The sequence below is a fragment of the Eschrichtius robustus genome, chromosome 20 (genome assembly GCF_028021215.1).
Source record: "Eschrichtius robustus isolate mEscRob2 chromosome 20, mEscRob2.pri, whole genome shotgun sequence".
Taxonomy (NCBI): Eukaryota; Metazoa; Chordata; class Mammalia; order Artiodactyla; family Eschrichtiidae; genus Eschrichtius; species Eschrichtius robustus.
The window spans coordinates 45,744,558-45,758,944 of NC_090843.1; the positions used below are offsets into that span (position 1 = coordinate 45,744,558).

Consider the following 14,387-nt stretch of genomic DNA (forward strand, 5'->3'; position numbering starts at 1 on the left):
ACTGCAAGTTCACATTGGTCAGGAATTCCCTGGCGGTCCAGTGGTTAGGACTTGGTTCTTTCACTGCTGAGGGCACAGGTTCAATCCCTGGTGGGGGAACTAAGATCCCGCAATCTGCGTGCGCGGCAAAAAAAAAAAAGTTCACATTGGTCAGACCTCTTTCATTGGTTATCCTTTTGTTTGAGAGTAAGTGGCAGAGACAGTGCTCCCTAAATAGTCCATATGTTTCCCTACATTGCAGCTGGGTTGGTTGACTAATTCTGGTCAAAAGACTGCTAGCAGAAGTGATGTGTGTCACTTCTGGGCCAGAACAGTTAAAAGCAGTACGCCTTTTCTGTCTCCTTCTTTCTCATTCCAGAATCTATAGCTACAGGATGGAAGCAGCCTAGGTTCCTGAGTCACCAGGCAAGCTGCTCTGGGATCCGTACAACTCAAAGTATAGTTCATGGACCAGTGGCATTGGCATCACCTGAAAGCCCAATAGAAAAGCAGAGCTGAGCCATACCCCAGACGCATAGAATTAGAGCCTCTTGGGTGGAGCCCAGGAATCTGTGCTTAGACAGGCCCTCCAGGTGATTCTGGAGCACACTAAATTTTGAGAACCAATGATCCAACCTACATCACATCTTGTGCAAGTGAGAAACTTTTATTTTGTTAATGTACTGGGGGCTTGTTCATTACAGAGCTATAGCCTGTCCTATCCTGACTCTTACAGAAAATAAACATAAAATGCTGAACTTTTCTCCCACTATTGGTTCCACCTTAACAACATTTTGGGCAGATCCCATAACTTTCTGGCCACATTCAGTAATTAAAATTCTTTCAGTTTAAAACTTCAATCTCCCATTTGATCTCATCTCCACTTCTCCCCAGCTCCACACCTTCCACTGGTGCAAATTGGGCTCAGAGGAGTTGGAGTGAGACGAGGCTTTAGTTTGGTCCTGGATCCCTTCCCTTCCTCTCTTTTAAAGGCCTAATTCCTCTGGTATGGTGGGGAGGGGGGTGGTCTATGTGGGGTGATGCTGGAGTAAAGAGAAAACTTAACAGATGTAGTCCCTTCTCCCTTCTGTTTGTTATCTCTGCTTCTCTTTTTAATACCAATAAGCCAGTGATGCTCTTTTGGGCAGCACATGCATTTCTTTGCACAGAAGGGGTTTCTGTGGGTCCTCTCTTTGCATAGTTCCCTGATGTTGACATCCCACTCTTGCCCGCATCCTTCATCTCTCCCTCAGTCCACACCACTGGCAGCACACCTGGGCCTTCGCTAGCCTCAGCATGTTAAGAAAAGTCTCCCTCTTGGAGCACACCTGGCCCTGCGTTGGGTGTAAGAGTTTACAGGTGACGTGCAGACTGGACTTCAGCACCCTTTGCCCACACAGCCAGGGACCTTTGTGGACATCAACCCTGAGCTCCTGCCGTTAGAGACCTTTCAAGACTTAGACCTCCTATTGGTAGGATGAACATTCTGAGAGTCAAAGAGGATACTATCAGTAATTATGCTGGCACAACCAGCATAAATGGGATCTTCCCCAGAAAAGGTGGGATATATGATTCCCGAATCTGTGCTAAGTCGTTCAGAAGAAGGCTCAAGCTCCAGAACCTTCCACAGGGTCGCTTGACCAAGAGGAAACTCACTCCTTTCTCTGCCCTGCCTCTTAGCTCATTTTCTGCTCTCCCACTCAGTCTGGCTCAGGAAGTCAACAAGCACATTCTATATCTATAGGAAAAAAGAGAGTGGACCGCCTAGTGGGTTCCAGCTGTGTGAAGAGAGGTCATTACTTCTCCTCTTGAAACCCAATGAAGGGGTCTTGAGGGGTGGGGGAACTCATAAAATCTGGAAGTGCCTGCAAGCAAAATGACTCACTTTACAGTTGAGGTTCTAGGATGAAGCTCTCAAATGGAAGGGAGATCAGAAATTCAGAAAGAGGGATTCCCTGGTGGCGCAGTGGTTAAGAATCCGCCTGCCAATGCAGGGGACACAGGTTCGAGCCCTGGTCCGGGAAGATCTCACATGCCGCAGAGCAACTAAGCCCCTGCGCCACAACTACTGAGCCTGCGCTCTAGAGCCCGCGAGCCACAACTACTGAGCCTGCGCTCTAGAGCCCGCGAGCCACAACTACTGAGCCCGTGTGCCACAACTACTGAAGCCTGCGCACCTAGAGCCTGTGCTCCACAACAAGAGAAGCCACCACAATGAGAAGCCCACACACCGCAATGAAGAGTAGCCCCCGCTCACCACAACTAGAGAAAGCCCGCGTGCAGCAATGAAGACCCAACACAGCCAGTAAATAAATAAAATCTATTTTTTAAAAAAAGAAATTCAGAAAGAAACATGGTTTATGGTGATACTTTAAGGACCACTGGATCAAGCTTTGCCTGAAGGTAGTCAATCAATACTTCTTGAAGCTTCAGTTATGTGAACTAACAAGTTTCCTTTATCGGTTAAGTCAGATTGAGCCAGCTTTTCTGATACAGTAACTCAAAACATTCCTAAGTGACATAGACTGCAGTGCTGCAGGCAGCAGACCCCAAAAGTGGAATTGGCTGAGGGCAGGAGCTGAATGCAAAATCGGTAAGGATACCTCTAGCCAGCACAACAGCTGGTCACCCCCATGGCCTCTTATATATTCTCACCAAGGTCATCTGCCTACCAAGGTTGCATCCAAAAGGAAAATTCAGGATGTTGAAGACTGATTACTTCTTGCATACATCAGCAAAGCCCACTAAGAAAGAGATTAGCTCACTTTGAAACTGGCTTCTCCGATAGCAGAGAAGGAGAAAATATAGTTTGCTTAAGAGAAACCCTTTCTACTTGCTGCCTGCAAATCAAGCTGATTGAGAATCAGTCTTCTGGAAAAGCAGAATTCTCTCCTCCAAGCTAATGTTAGTATAAGAAGAAACGGGAAGATGAGAGAATAGAAAGGACAAAAAAGTGGGGTCCATAAACAGCCTGATTCATCCCGTTCTCAGACCCCTCCTTTAAATATTTATCTTGTGGACAAAATGAACCATCATGTTCTCCATGAAGACGCAGGCAACTGGGATGCAGTTGGAGGCATCAACTGCGTCAACATAATTGGAGCTAATTAAGGAAACCTCCACGCCTGTGGCATCGTTTCATCAGCAGAGGGCTGTGGGGAGACAGCAGCCAGTGACATGGGGGAGAGGGGTGTGACGGTAAAGGGGACGCCCAGAGCTCCCAGTACTGTGCTATGAGAGAGGAGTCCCAAAACCCGTTCTAAAAGTAACAGTAGCTGACGGATTTTCTGCTAATTAACCATCAGTGGAATTGACCAAAAACATATCAGAACCTTGAAAAATGGGAAAGGAGCTGTATTGCCTCTGAAACCCTAAGACCAGCCAAAAATAGACTAGGACTACACCCCAACATCGGTTCTCAAACTACCCGTGCATTAACATTTTTAAATGACTGCTGCCCAGGTCCCACCTAAATCTCATTAAATCCATAACTTTGGAGGTGCGCTCCTGGCAATGGAGTTCTTTAAAAGCTCCTGCAAGTAATTCTATGTGAATTCAAGGTTGAAAGGCACTGCTCTGCCCTCAAGCCAATCCTATAGCACCCATCTCCAACAGGAACCAGGCAGCCTTTATGATACGTATGCACCCCAAGTAGGGTTACCAGATGAAATACAGGATTCCCAGTTAAAATTGCATTTCAGATACACGACAAATACTTTTTGTATAAGTATGTCCCATCTATTGCATGGGACATCCTTATAGTGAAGAATGCTTCATCCTGTATTTATATTTAACTCTGGCCACCCTGGCCCCCAAGCCCCAGCTCAGGTGTGGCTATGGAGAACATTCCCCGAGAAAGGAAAGTGCAGAACAACAGAGAAGGTGGCCAAGGCTCTCAGTCAACTGGCGGGTAGGGTATCCTTGAGAGACTGCAGGCAGGGGTGGCTAGACTGTCACTAATGTGAGCACTTAGCACAGCACTAATGTAAACACTTAGCACAGCACTAATGTAAGCACTTAGCAAAGAACCCAACACTTGGTAAGCCCTCAACAAGTGTTAGTCATCATTCTGAGGAAATCATTTATGAAAAGGGACTTGTGTGCACACATTCGCATCACCATGGTATTCATTTAACTAGGAAATTTTTCTAGACCATATCAATTGTGATTTGGTTACAAAATAATATGTCAGTTTCAACTTTCCAGGAAAATATCTCCAGGGAGATGTCTGGTGTCCCTCTACTAGTACTTTTATCCCTTTCTCATGGTTTTCTGCCTGTTCTCATATTTCCCTACTTCTTCCCCCAGTATTCCTCTCAACCTGTGATTCTGGTTAGTTGGGAAAACAAAATCAAGAGAATCAGCACAAGGAAAATGCTGGTTTACCTTTTATATAAGAGCCTTCGATATTTTGAATCATGGTGCTGGGCAAAACCACTCAATCAGCATGTGTTGTTTGTTATGCATGATACCATTTCTGCCAAGAGAGCGCTAATCGCACTGATGGATCCACGTATTGAGAGTGAGGAGAACTGAAGAGGAAGGAGGAGGGATGGATGGTGAAGAGGATGACATGCGGTGTCAGAGCAAATATTCATTACATCACCCACTTCAACAGTGGAAATAAAAGACAAAAGTTAAATAAGATACATTAAAGTTAAGGAGGGCCCCAGAGTGTGGCTGGGGTGGGGATGTGACCCACAGAAGAGGTGCCTTTTGGAGTCCCAGGGTTACTGCCCTGCTCCCCCATCTGCCATAGATGTAACACCTTCCCTGCAGCTCCCAGGCCACTCAGGCTCTCAGCTCCAGGTCGGTGATGTATTCCTGGACCCAGTCCTCATTGGGGTCGGCACAGACCTCCTGGCCTCTTTTGGTTTGGAAGCTGTGGAGAGGAGTGGAAGGATTACACACTGAGGAATCCAGCAGGGGAATCCTGGGCCCACTGTGACCCCTCCCTCCTTCTCTGCCCCAGACATCTCAGAGCCTATCCACATGCTTTATATCATGTCCTTAACCTTGGGGTTTACAGACCATCCCTGTGTCTCATATGGGGGTCCCCTGGGAAAGCCAACTTCCTGCTGTCACTCCTCCCTCTGCCTGGGGGCAGACCCTCCAGGACTCTCTGCAGGCCCCAGAGCAGGTTAGAAAACATGGCAGTGGCCTCTCCTGGTGTCCTGAGCTCTGAGGAGGTGCCTCAGGCCAGACCCCCAGTCTGCTTCCCCAGGGTGGGCAAGGAGACTGGCCCTTACATGACACCGGGCTTTCAGCACTGGTGGCTGGTCTCATAATAGTCGTCCACAAATTTACGCGGGATCTGACAGGAGATGTAGGAGAAGCAGCAGGCGGTCGGGGTGTTGGCACCAACTGTGAGAAACAGGACAGATTGATCCTAAGTCCTTGTTCAGAGGAAAAGGTGAACCAGCTGTACCTGGAGGGTCAGGCGGACCTGAAGGAGACAGTGCTGCCAGAGGGGAGGATGATGGGCGGGGGGATCCAGGAGGAAGTTGGCATTTCCTCTTTCCTTTGACATTTTTATTTCTGTGTCTCTCTTTCGGGGTTTCTAATGCTCTGTCTGTCTTGGCTTGGAGTCTCTATGCCTCTCTATGGAGAATTTAGTTTTCTGAACAAACTAGTTCTTTTTCTATCTCTCACTGGGGAGTCTCAACTGGATTCTTAAGGAGAGTGAAGGCCACACCACTGGGAGCCAACTGGACACAGATTCCACCTCTTGTCAGAATCCCATCTGGGTCTCATTTTCCCAGGAATCCATAAAATGGGACTCCCTCCCACTCTCTCCCAGAGCCGGAGATTAGAATTGCTAAAACCCCTTGAGAAGGGAAATTCTGCTCAGGAAACAGTGTCTGAAATCTCTCTGAAGTCGTCTACTTAGAGGGCTCAGGCACAAGATTTTGGCACTGTGGTCCAAGCCGTGGCCAGAGAGTGGGGAGACGGGGCGGCAGGGGACAGGGCAAAAGAAAGGGAGGACAGACTCACGGGGGGCTGCGGCGAGGAGCAGGACAGCCAGGGTGGCCCCGGGGACCTCCATAATGCTTGACAGCTGAGTGAAAGCCCAAGTGGTGGCCAAGTAGAGTTGGGACTTGGTGACTCGAGGCTGCAGCCTCCTTCTGGGGTCTAAGCCATGTCCCCTCTTTATAGGCAGCCTTGGGGCATTCGAAAATGGAAACTTGGGGAGACCAAGGGGGAAATTTTTTATCACTGTGTTGCGATCATGCAGCGAATTGCAGAAGCCAGGAAAGCTTCGGGTCGCCACAAAGGCTCAGGCTATTTGCAAGAATGGTTGTGTTGCTTACTTGATGGGGAAATGGTTTCCACAGTGAGAGGAGGTGAGAGGCTGGTGTGACCCTGTGACCAGGTTAGGTGGTGCCTTCTCATGAGAGCAGATCTGTAGACCAAGCATCTCTCCCACAGGGCTGGACCTTCTGGTACTCACCCCGGCTGACAGCACAGCTGTGATGTAGATAATAATGCCACAGAGTCTTAAGAAGCACACCCCAAGCTAAAACCATAGCCTGGATGGAGACAGCAGAACTGGAGAAGCCTCAGCTACAGAAGGGGCCAGATTGAGGCCGGCCTTTCAGACTTTGGCTCATTCCTCAAACATTCTACCTTAAACTTTTGACTGCTGAGGCATCCATTTCAAAGACGTCTATCTCGAATAAGCACATTGCCCAATACACAACTAGATAAAGGGCCAGGCTGCCCTACCCATGAAGTTCCCCTTTTAGAAAGTTCTGGGTGACCTAGATAACTGACCACTTGAGTGACCCCACTTTTCCCTTCCCTGCTGTAATTTCCTCTCTTATCTTTTAAATTCACCAATAAAGAGTGAACCCATGAAACCCTGGGCACCCCACCCTCGCCCCAATAAAGGCAGAACCCCAGGTCCGAGCTCTCTTATTCTCTACTGGCAACCTCGCTGTGTGGCCCCAGCAGTGCCGTGTACCTTCCAGGACCTGTGAGTAACAAACCTTGTCTTTTCAAAGTCCTCTGATGTTTGTTGCTGAGGTGTGTCTTGCAGTCATAATAAGAACCACAGTGGCTGGTCCAGCCTCAACTTTGGCTCTGGTCAGGGAAATGTCTGTGGGGCTCCCACAAGGAGTACAGCCCAGGTGAGATCCTGCAGGGCATTCTGAACTGTAACATCACCATCAACAGGCTGAGACTGACACAGAACAGCTGGTCCCTGGCTTAGCCTTAAAATGTTGTTACCCTTTGAACAGCAAAGCTCTCTGCCAGGGATCTATCCTATGGATAGAAACACAAAGATGACGTCGTAGGCATAATGGTGTTTGTCACAGCTTATTTATAACAATTAAAAGATGAGCTACAATTAAATACATGATGGTGTATTCACCTCTTGCAATAATAAGTCGCCCTTAGGAAACTGTGAAAGTAAAGAAATTTTACAAGGAAGTCCTTGTTATTTAAAAATCCTAGAACATTTCCTGTTTCCTTATTGTAAAGTCAAGCTGGCATTTCCAGGGTTTGCCTGGCAGCTCAATAATGTCATCAAGGACTCCCTTCTTAAACATGTCCCCTTCCCCCATTATTTCATTGGCTTTTCTTCTTTGGGCTTGTCACCTCATGGTGATGAAATGGCGGCTGCTGCTCAGGTATCACATCTTCACAAAAAGTCTCAACCACAGGCATAGGAGGGAGTCTCACAGGAGTAGAGAAAAAGCAATGTTACTAGTGTTTTTAATTCAAATTGGGTTTTTTTTTCATAATTTGTAATGTTAACTGTAGATGACCCTCAAAAGTGGTAAAAGCTAATTTTAACTAGATATAAAATACAGAAAAGAAAAAAAACTTGTTTCATTTCTGAAAGCTGGGTAGGCATGGCAAGTGCAAGTAAGGATGTGGGAGGTTTTTGTCCACATTCTTCCTGTCTTTTTGTGGCATAAATGTATTCTGAGGCATAATCTGAGTAAAATTACATTCCTTAAAGGTAGGAAAAATTCTATTACCCAAACCTAACCACTATTAATTTGGTTTATTTCTTTCAAGTGCATTTTCCCCTAGGCTTATGATAGTTCCATTTACTTACTTGCTTTTTTACCTCTTTTTACTATGTGTCTGTGAGGAGAAGGGACATTACTGTAGTCATGATGTGGATGCAATTTTGTATTTTTCTTATTTATACCTAACGTTACAAGACTTTTCCAGATCATTCCAGTATTTTTAAGAGCTGCCTAATTTACTCAACCATCAGCCTAGTGCATTTATATTATCATGTACTATTGTAGCACATTTGGACTGGTTCCAATTTTTAATTGCTATAAATAAACTGCACCAAACATCTATATGCATAAAACTTTCTCCATAAATGAAGTTATTTTCCATAGGATATTTTCCTAGCTGTAGACTTTCTGATTCAAAAAATAAGGACAATGAAGGCTCCTGATCTATAGAGGCACCCTATATCTAATGCATGTTCATTTTTATACCCTATTGTTAAACCCAGTGACGACACATTGTAGGGACTTGTGAATGTTTGATGATTGAAACAGTGATTAAAAAGCTGATCTCATCTATTTTGCCTTGCCTGTAGCCCAGGCTTCCCCCATTCCATTCTGTCCATCTGGGACTGGATCAAACATGGCTCAGGCTGCTTTAGACTCTGTGGCATCATTAGATATGTCACGGTCAAAACACCTGTGAAGAACATTAGAAATGTCTGCTCTGAGGAAGGAAAAAAGGAATGGTATGGGCCATAAAGAACTGTTCTTGGTAGAAAGAGCCAGCTAAGCTTGGTCCCCCAGGGACAACAATTCCTGTCTTCCCCCGTTTTTGGTGAATCACTTCCTTAGAAGCACTCTGAGCAACATGATGTCATGGTCCTTTCCACCCAGGGTGCGGTTTTCATTGCAACCTGTGTGCTCACGATGCTGTGGCATTACCCATAGATGTCACCTTGTATGATCAGAAGAGCTGTAGCAAAGCATCAGCTCTGCTCTGTGGGTGGAACCATTAATCTCTAGATCTTTCCATGTACTTATAGCTCTAACCCTAACATCATCTCACCTCCTGTCACTGTCCAAAACATTTCCAGCCAATCAGCCCCAACAAGTGAGCAACTGAGCTCTTCTTGGATGCCCTGAACCTCCGTGTGACCCCAGGGACCCCGACATGTGCAACTCATAACATGACACCATCCGACAACTTCCGATCTGGTCATCCCCAGCCTCTAGCTTCTCATGCTTCAGAGTTGCCTATAAAGGGACAAGGATACAGGATGGACTCCAGAAGGATGGAGGCAGCAGCAAGTGTCCAGTCCTATCTTGGCTTTGCCCTCTGCCTGCCCATCACTGATGAGTTCCCCATGGCTGCCTTTGTTCACCATCTCCTCACCAGGGCCCTCAGCTCACAAGTCTTGTCTGTATCGCAAGACTCTCTGCACCCTCATCCTTTCTCCCTTTTAGAATTGTTTCCCAATGCCCTGGATGGATGTCTAAACCATATTACTTAAGCCCTATGGTTGAGATTCCCTACATGAAAGCAAAGAATTCACAGTTTTCAAAATATTCTGAACTATTTCCCAAGAAGTTTTAGCTCTCCTAGCCTCTGGATCTAAAAGGCAGACAAGCACTAGGACCCATTTTTAGTGGGGAAAATTGAGGTCTAATGCAGTCATTAACAAGATGCAAATGCCAGGTCCAGCTGGTTCCTAGGATGAGCCAAATGACGTATTCCCTCAGCTCTCCCAAGGAGCTCCACACTTTGGGTGATGTACAGAAGGTGACATCTTGCTGGGAAATGTCTCTGTGCACCAGATGAAGTTCCCCCGAAAGAGACGGAACAAGCGCTCACTGTTCCTATAGCTATATTCCCTGAAGAGGGAGCCAGAGACTGAGAACAAGACAGGCAGAGATTCAAAACAAAAATTCAAGGTAGGGACTTCCCTGGTGGCGCAGTGGTTAAGAATCCACCTGCCAATGCAGGGGACACAGGTTCGATCCCTGGTCTGGGAAGATCCCACATGCCGTGGAGCAACTAAGCCCGTGCACCACAACTACTGAGCCTGTGCTCTGGAGCCTGTGAGCCACAACTACTGAAGACTGCACGCCTAGAGCCCGTGCTCTGCAACAAGAGAAGCCACCACAGTGAGAAGCCCGCGCACAGCAACGAAGAGTAGCCCCTGCTCGCCGCAACTAGAGAAAGCTCGCACGCAGCAACGAAGACCCAACGCAGCCAAAAATAAATTAATTAATTAAGTTTTTAAAATTCAAGGTAAAGAAGAAATGCTTAGTTTCCTCGGTTCGTTTGTGCCCTACTCTGCAGCCCTGAGCTCTGACATCTCCACCAACTTCTAGGTGGCCCCCTCCCAGGGTGGAAAAAATTGATTTGGCTTTTCTCGGGCTCTTGATTGCCACTTCTTCACGGTTAGGGCAGACACCTCAGTGCCTGCTGCTTCTCTTATTTCTCTCCAGGTCTGTCACAAATTTGTTCATGGTCGTGGTGACACACACAGCCAGTTTTCCTACCCTGGTATAATATCGGTATCACTCCTCCTTCCTAGAGACAGGCAGGGCTTGTGGAGGAGAGCCAACCCATGGGACATGGGGTGAGGAGCAGACAGGCATATTTCTTTCTGGTTTTTTCTTCCTCTTCTCAGGATTTTTTTTGCATCTTGCTTGTTAATATTTAATATTAAAAATTAAGTCTTTTCATGTCATTCTATTTGTTTAAGAGGCTGGCACTAGACCCTTAAACATTAGCCATTATGTCTATCAGTGGGTTTACTTTATCATTCCAGCACTGTAGAATATGTAGTTTGGTGTCAATTACTTAATCATAGATAAGCTGCACCAAATAACACTGTCCTTAAAATTTTCCCTGTTTTGTGAGTTCATTTCCATAGGATAGATTCTGAAAAAATAGAATTTCTGGCTCAAATAATATGGACATTTTTAAGGCTGGACCCTTATCCAGCATTAAATCCAGACTTCATTGTAGGTATGCAGTGAGTATTTGACAAATAGACCATTACTGGAAAGCTAATCCTTATTTCCACCATTCTTGTACCTCCAGCCTTTCCAATTCTGTTCTTTCCATCTAGGGTGCACTTAAGCTCGGCTTATCCTTCTTGAGACTCAGTGGCATTTTTACACGTCACATTTATACACTTAGGACAATTGTGGGAGCCCATCAGAGCATCCTGCTCTGTGGAAGAAGGCTGTGATCACTCACTACAGAGAGGTATCTGTCACGTGGAAAGGAAACAGCTAAGAATGATCCCCAGGCGATGCCAACTCCTGGTCCCCCATCTGGAGAAACAACTTCCTCATAAGCACCCAAGCAAATTGGCAATTGAACCATTGCTATGTGCACCCGAAACCTCTCTAGTAACCACAGGCAACGCTGGGTTATACAACTCACACGACACCACTACACTTAAAATTCCTCGCTTAGGCACCTCCGATTTTTATGTTCCCGCAGCCCAGGACCACCTATTAAAAGGAGCAAAGATAGCGCACATCCCAGAAGGAGGCCAGCAGTAGGGAGTTCCCAAGCCCCATCTCAGCTCTGCCCACGCTCTTCTGCCTGCCTGTCCCACATCATGAAGGTCCTCGTGGCTACCATCTTTGTCCTTCTCTGCACCATGGCCCTCTGCTCCTATGTACAAGGTGAGTCTGTTACCTGCTCTCCTTTAATCGTTGCTACCCACACTCTGGTCTGAAGTCTGGCCCAAGTGCTGTGGCCTAAGAACCCCCATGTGAAATTAAAGAACCTCAAACGGGGTTTCAAAAATGACATGGTTGTTTTCTTCAAGAAGGTTTGAAAGCTTCTATTGATTTGGGCTTCAGGATGGAGTTAGGAGAGGTTTTATCCTACTTTTTAGATGAGAATATTGAAGTCTAATACATTTGCTTATTAGCATGAGGTAGAATCCAGGTCTATTTAGATCCTGGTGGTAAGTTTCAGAATCCCACTTCAGCGATTCCCAAGAGTTGTGAAAATCGTTCATACTTTAACTCAGCCATCTTATCTTTTAATTGATCAGAAAAAAATTCCACAAAGAGAGTTAGGAGGAGGGAGTAGACTATCTAGGGTTTAGTTCCCTGTAGAGAAAGATAGAGACCAAAATGGAGTGACAAGACCAAAAACAAGACGAGGGAAAATAATGAGAAACAAACAAACGAAAGAATCAAATGCTTTCCCGTTTCCTTTACCCCCAAGCCTCAGCTCTGAGCTATGCTGTCTCTCTCCACTTCTTCCTGATCCTCTGGGGCTTGCCTGTACTCCTGAGTAACTGTTGTCCTTGCTCCCCCACAGAAAGGGTTTACAGCCCACCCACCTGCTGCTTCACCTACACCTCCCAGAAAATCCCCCGTGGAAAAGTGGTTAACTATTTTAAGACCAGCAGCCAGTGCCCCAGACCTGGTATCGTGTAAGTGTCAGCCCTCCTGCTCAGCCCTGGGGAGACACAGGACGTGGAGGTGGGGGAGTATCCACAGGAGTCAGAGCAGGGAGCGGATCTCCAGCGTACCGGCTCATGGATAAGGAGCCATCCTGGGAAGGCGCCCAGCCCTCTGGGGGCTTTTTGTGCATGCAGGACACACAGAGAGAGGCCACTGGGCTGTTTCCTGACATGGGATGGGGCCTGCCGGGAGCCAGGGAGGATGTGGCCAGAAGTAGAGGGAAGAGAGGAGAGAAAGAGACAGCAGAAAGGAGATGACCTGAGATTATCTCCATAAATCCCATAGGGATGAAGATGAAGGGGCCACAGCTGGTCAAGAACATCCTTACTCATTCTCTGTATAATACTTCTGCCCTCTCCACAGCTTATTCACCAGAAAGGGCCTATATATCTGTGCCAATCCCACTGACAACTGGGTCCAGGAATACTTCAGGGACCTGGAGAAGAACCCTTGAGTGGTCCAGAAGGAACCTGTTAGAGATGTGGGTAGATTGGGCAGCAGGGACCTGAACCAGGAGACTGCAACCCCAGAAGTTCCCTCTCCTGAGTCCCTCTCCCCTCCACTAACCACATTCTGAAAACTTTCTTTAATTTAGTTAAGCTAGTTAAATATTGTATTTCATTTTATTCATTTGATGCTTTCTCTGAGAAATCATATGACACCCTCTCATTCCCAAGCCCCTTCCTAGTCAATCATACAGTGGTTGACTCATATTTGGGATGATGGTGAATGACTGTACTCCTGTATCTGGGTAGATGTTGGACCAAACCCATCAACAGATGCTTACTGAGTTTTTATGAGCCTTTTACTCTGTTCAAAATGTCAGAATAATAAAGATTCTTTTTGTTTCCTAAATATATCTTGGAATTCTGGTTATTCTTTTTTTCCCCTGACAAATCAGTTTCATTGGTTGGAAAGAATAAGAAAGAATGATTAGAGGCATCTGAGTAGAAAGGGAAGGCAAGAGAATGAGGATATGTTATCCCAACAACACCAGGCTTTATACCAGGGAAACATTTCTCATAGGCTAAAAGAGAAGCAAAGTATTAAAAACAAATGCAAATTTATATGCACCAGGGAAATCCATCACTTACATTGCACCAAAGCAAAGCATTCGATCATGCATATTTATGTATTTTCATAAATTCAGCTTTCTTAAGAATAAAGACTAACAGTTTTTGAGGACTTACTATGAACCACAGCCTGTACTAAGGGATTTACATGCATTGTCTATTCTTCAAAATCACTGTGTTGTGTATACTCTGATTATCTTCCTTTGACATATGAGAAAACAGAGTTTCAGTGAGCTTGCCCGAGGTCACACAGCTAGTAACTCTGTGGTCAAACCTGCAGACGAGAGCAAGTCCCACACTCTTAATTAAACACTAGGAAATTGTCTCTCAGTGTTCCACCTGAAGCAGAGTTACCAGGAATGCACAATTCTCTGATAAGAGACAGCCTACCTCAGCAAATGAGAAGTAAGGAATTGTTGGTTTAAGACCCCAGAGAGTATAGAAATCCAGAGATGTGAGCCTGGCACTGAGACCTCTTCTAGACTGAGGATGTTTGCAATTCAGAAGAGGTGGCTAAGAAGGTGAGCTGAACATTTCTCAGCTTTGCCAGGCTGGAGGAAAACAAAGTCCAGGTTTGCCCAAGTGAAGAGACTGTAAGAAACCATCCTCTGTTTGGGCTGATGGCTTAGGAGTAAAAGTAAATTAGAAGAGAACCATCCCTTGAACAGACAGGAGGCCAGCTCCAGTCACCTGGGTGGTTTAGAAAATCTCAAACTCTAAAATGTTTTTAAACATGATCCCAGATGCTAATGCTAATGCCTTACAAAGAAGCTTGAGCTTTTTGGCAAGGAACTGGAAACTATAATGAGTATCATTGCAGATTCGTAAAAGTCAGAAATAAATTCTGGAACTGAAAAACGCAAAAACTGAAATGAAAACTCAGAGCAGATTA

General features: G+C 45.9%; 1 protein-coding gene across 1 annotated transcript; it reads left to right on the plus strand.

Moving 5' to 3' along the window:
- Positions 1–6,865: 6,865 nt before the first annotated feature.
- Positions 6,866–13,091, plus strand: LOC137754974 (C-C motif chemokine 3-like). The gene is made up of 4 exons (XM_068530909.1): positions 6,866–6,955; positions 11,440–11,627; positions 12,277–12,391; positions 12,786–13,091. Exons 2-4 carry the CDS (start codon positions 11,561–11,563, stop codon positions 12,874–12,876), a joined length of 273 nt encoding a protein of 90 aa, XP_068387010.1. The 5' UTR covers positions 6,866–6,955; positions 11,440–11,560; the 3' UTR covers positions 12,877–13,091.
- The last annotated feature ends 1,296 nt before the right edge of the window (positions 13,092–14,387 follow it).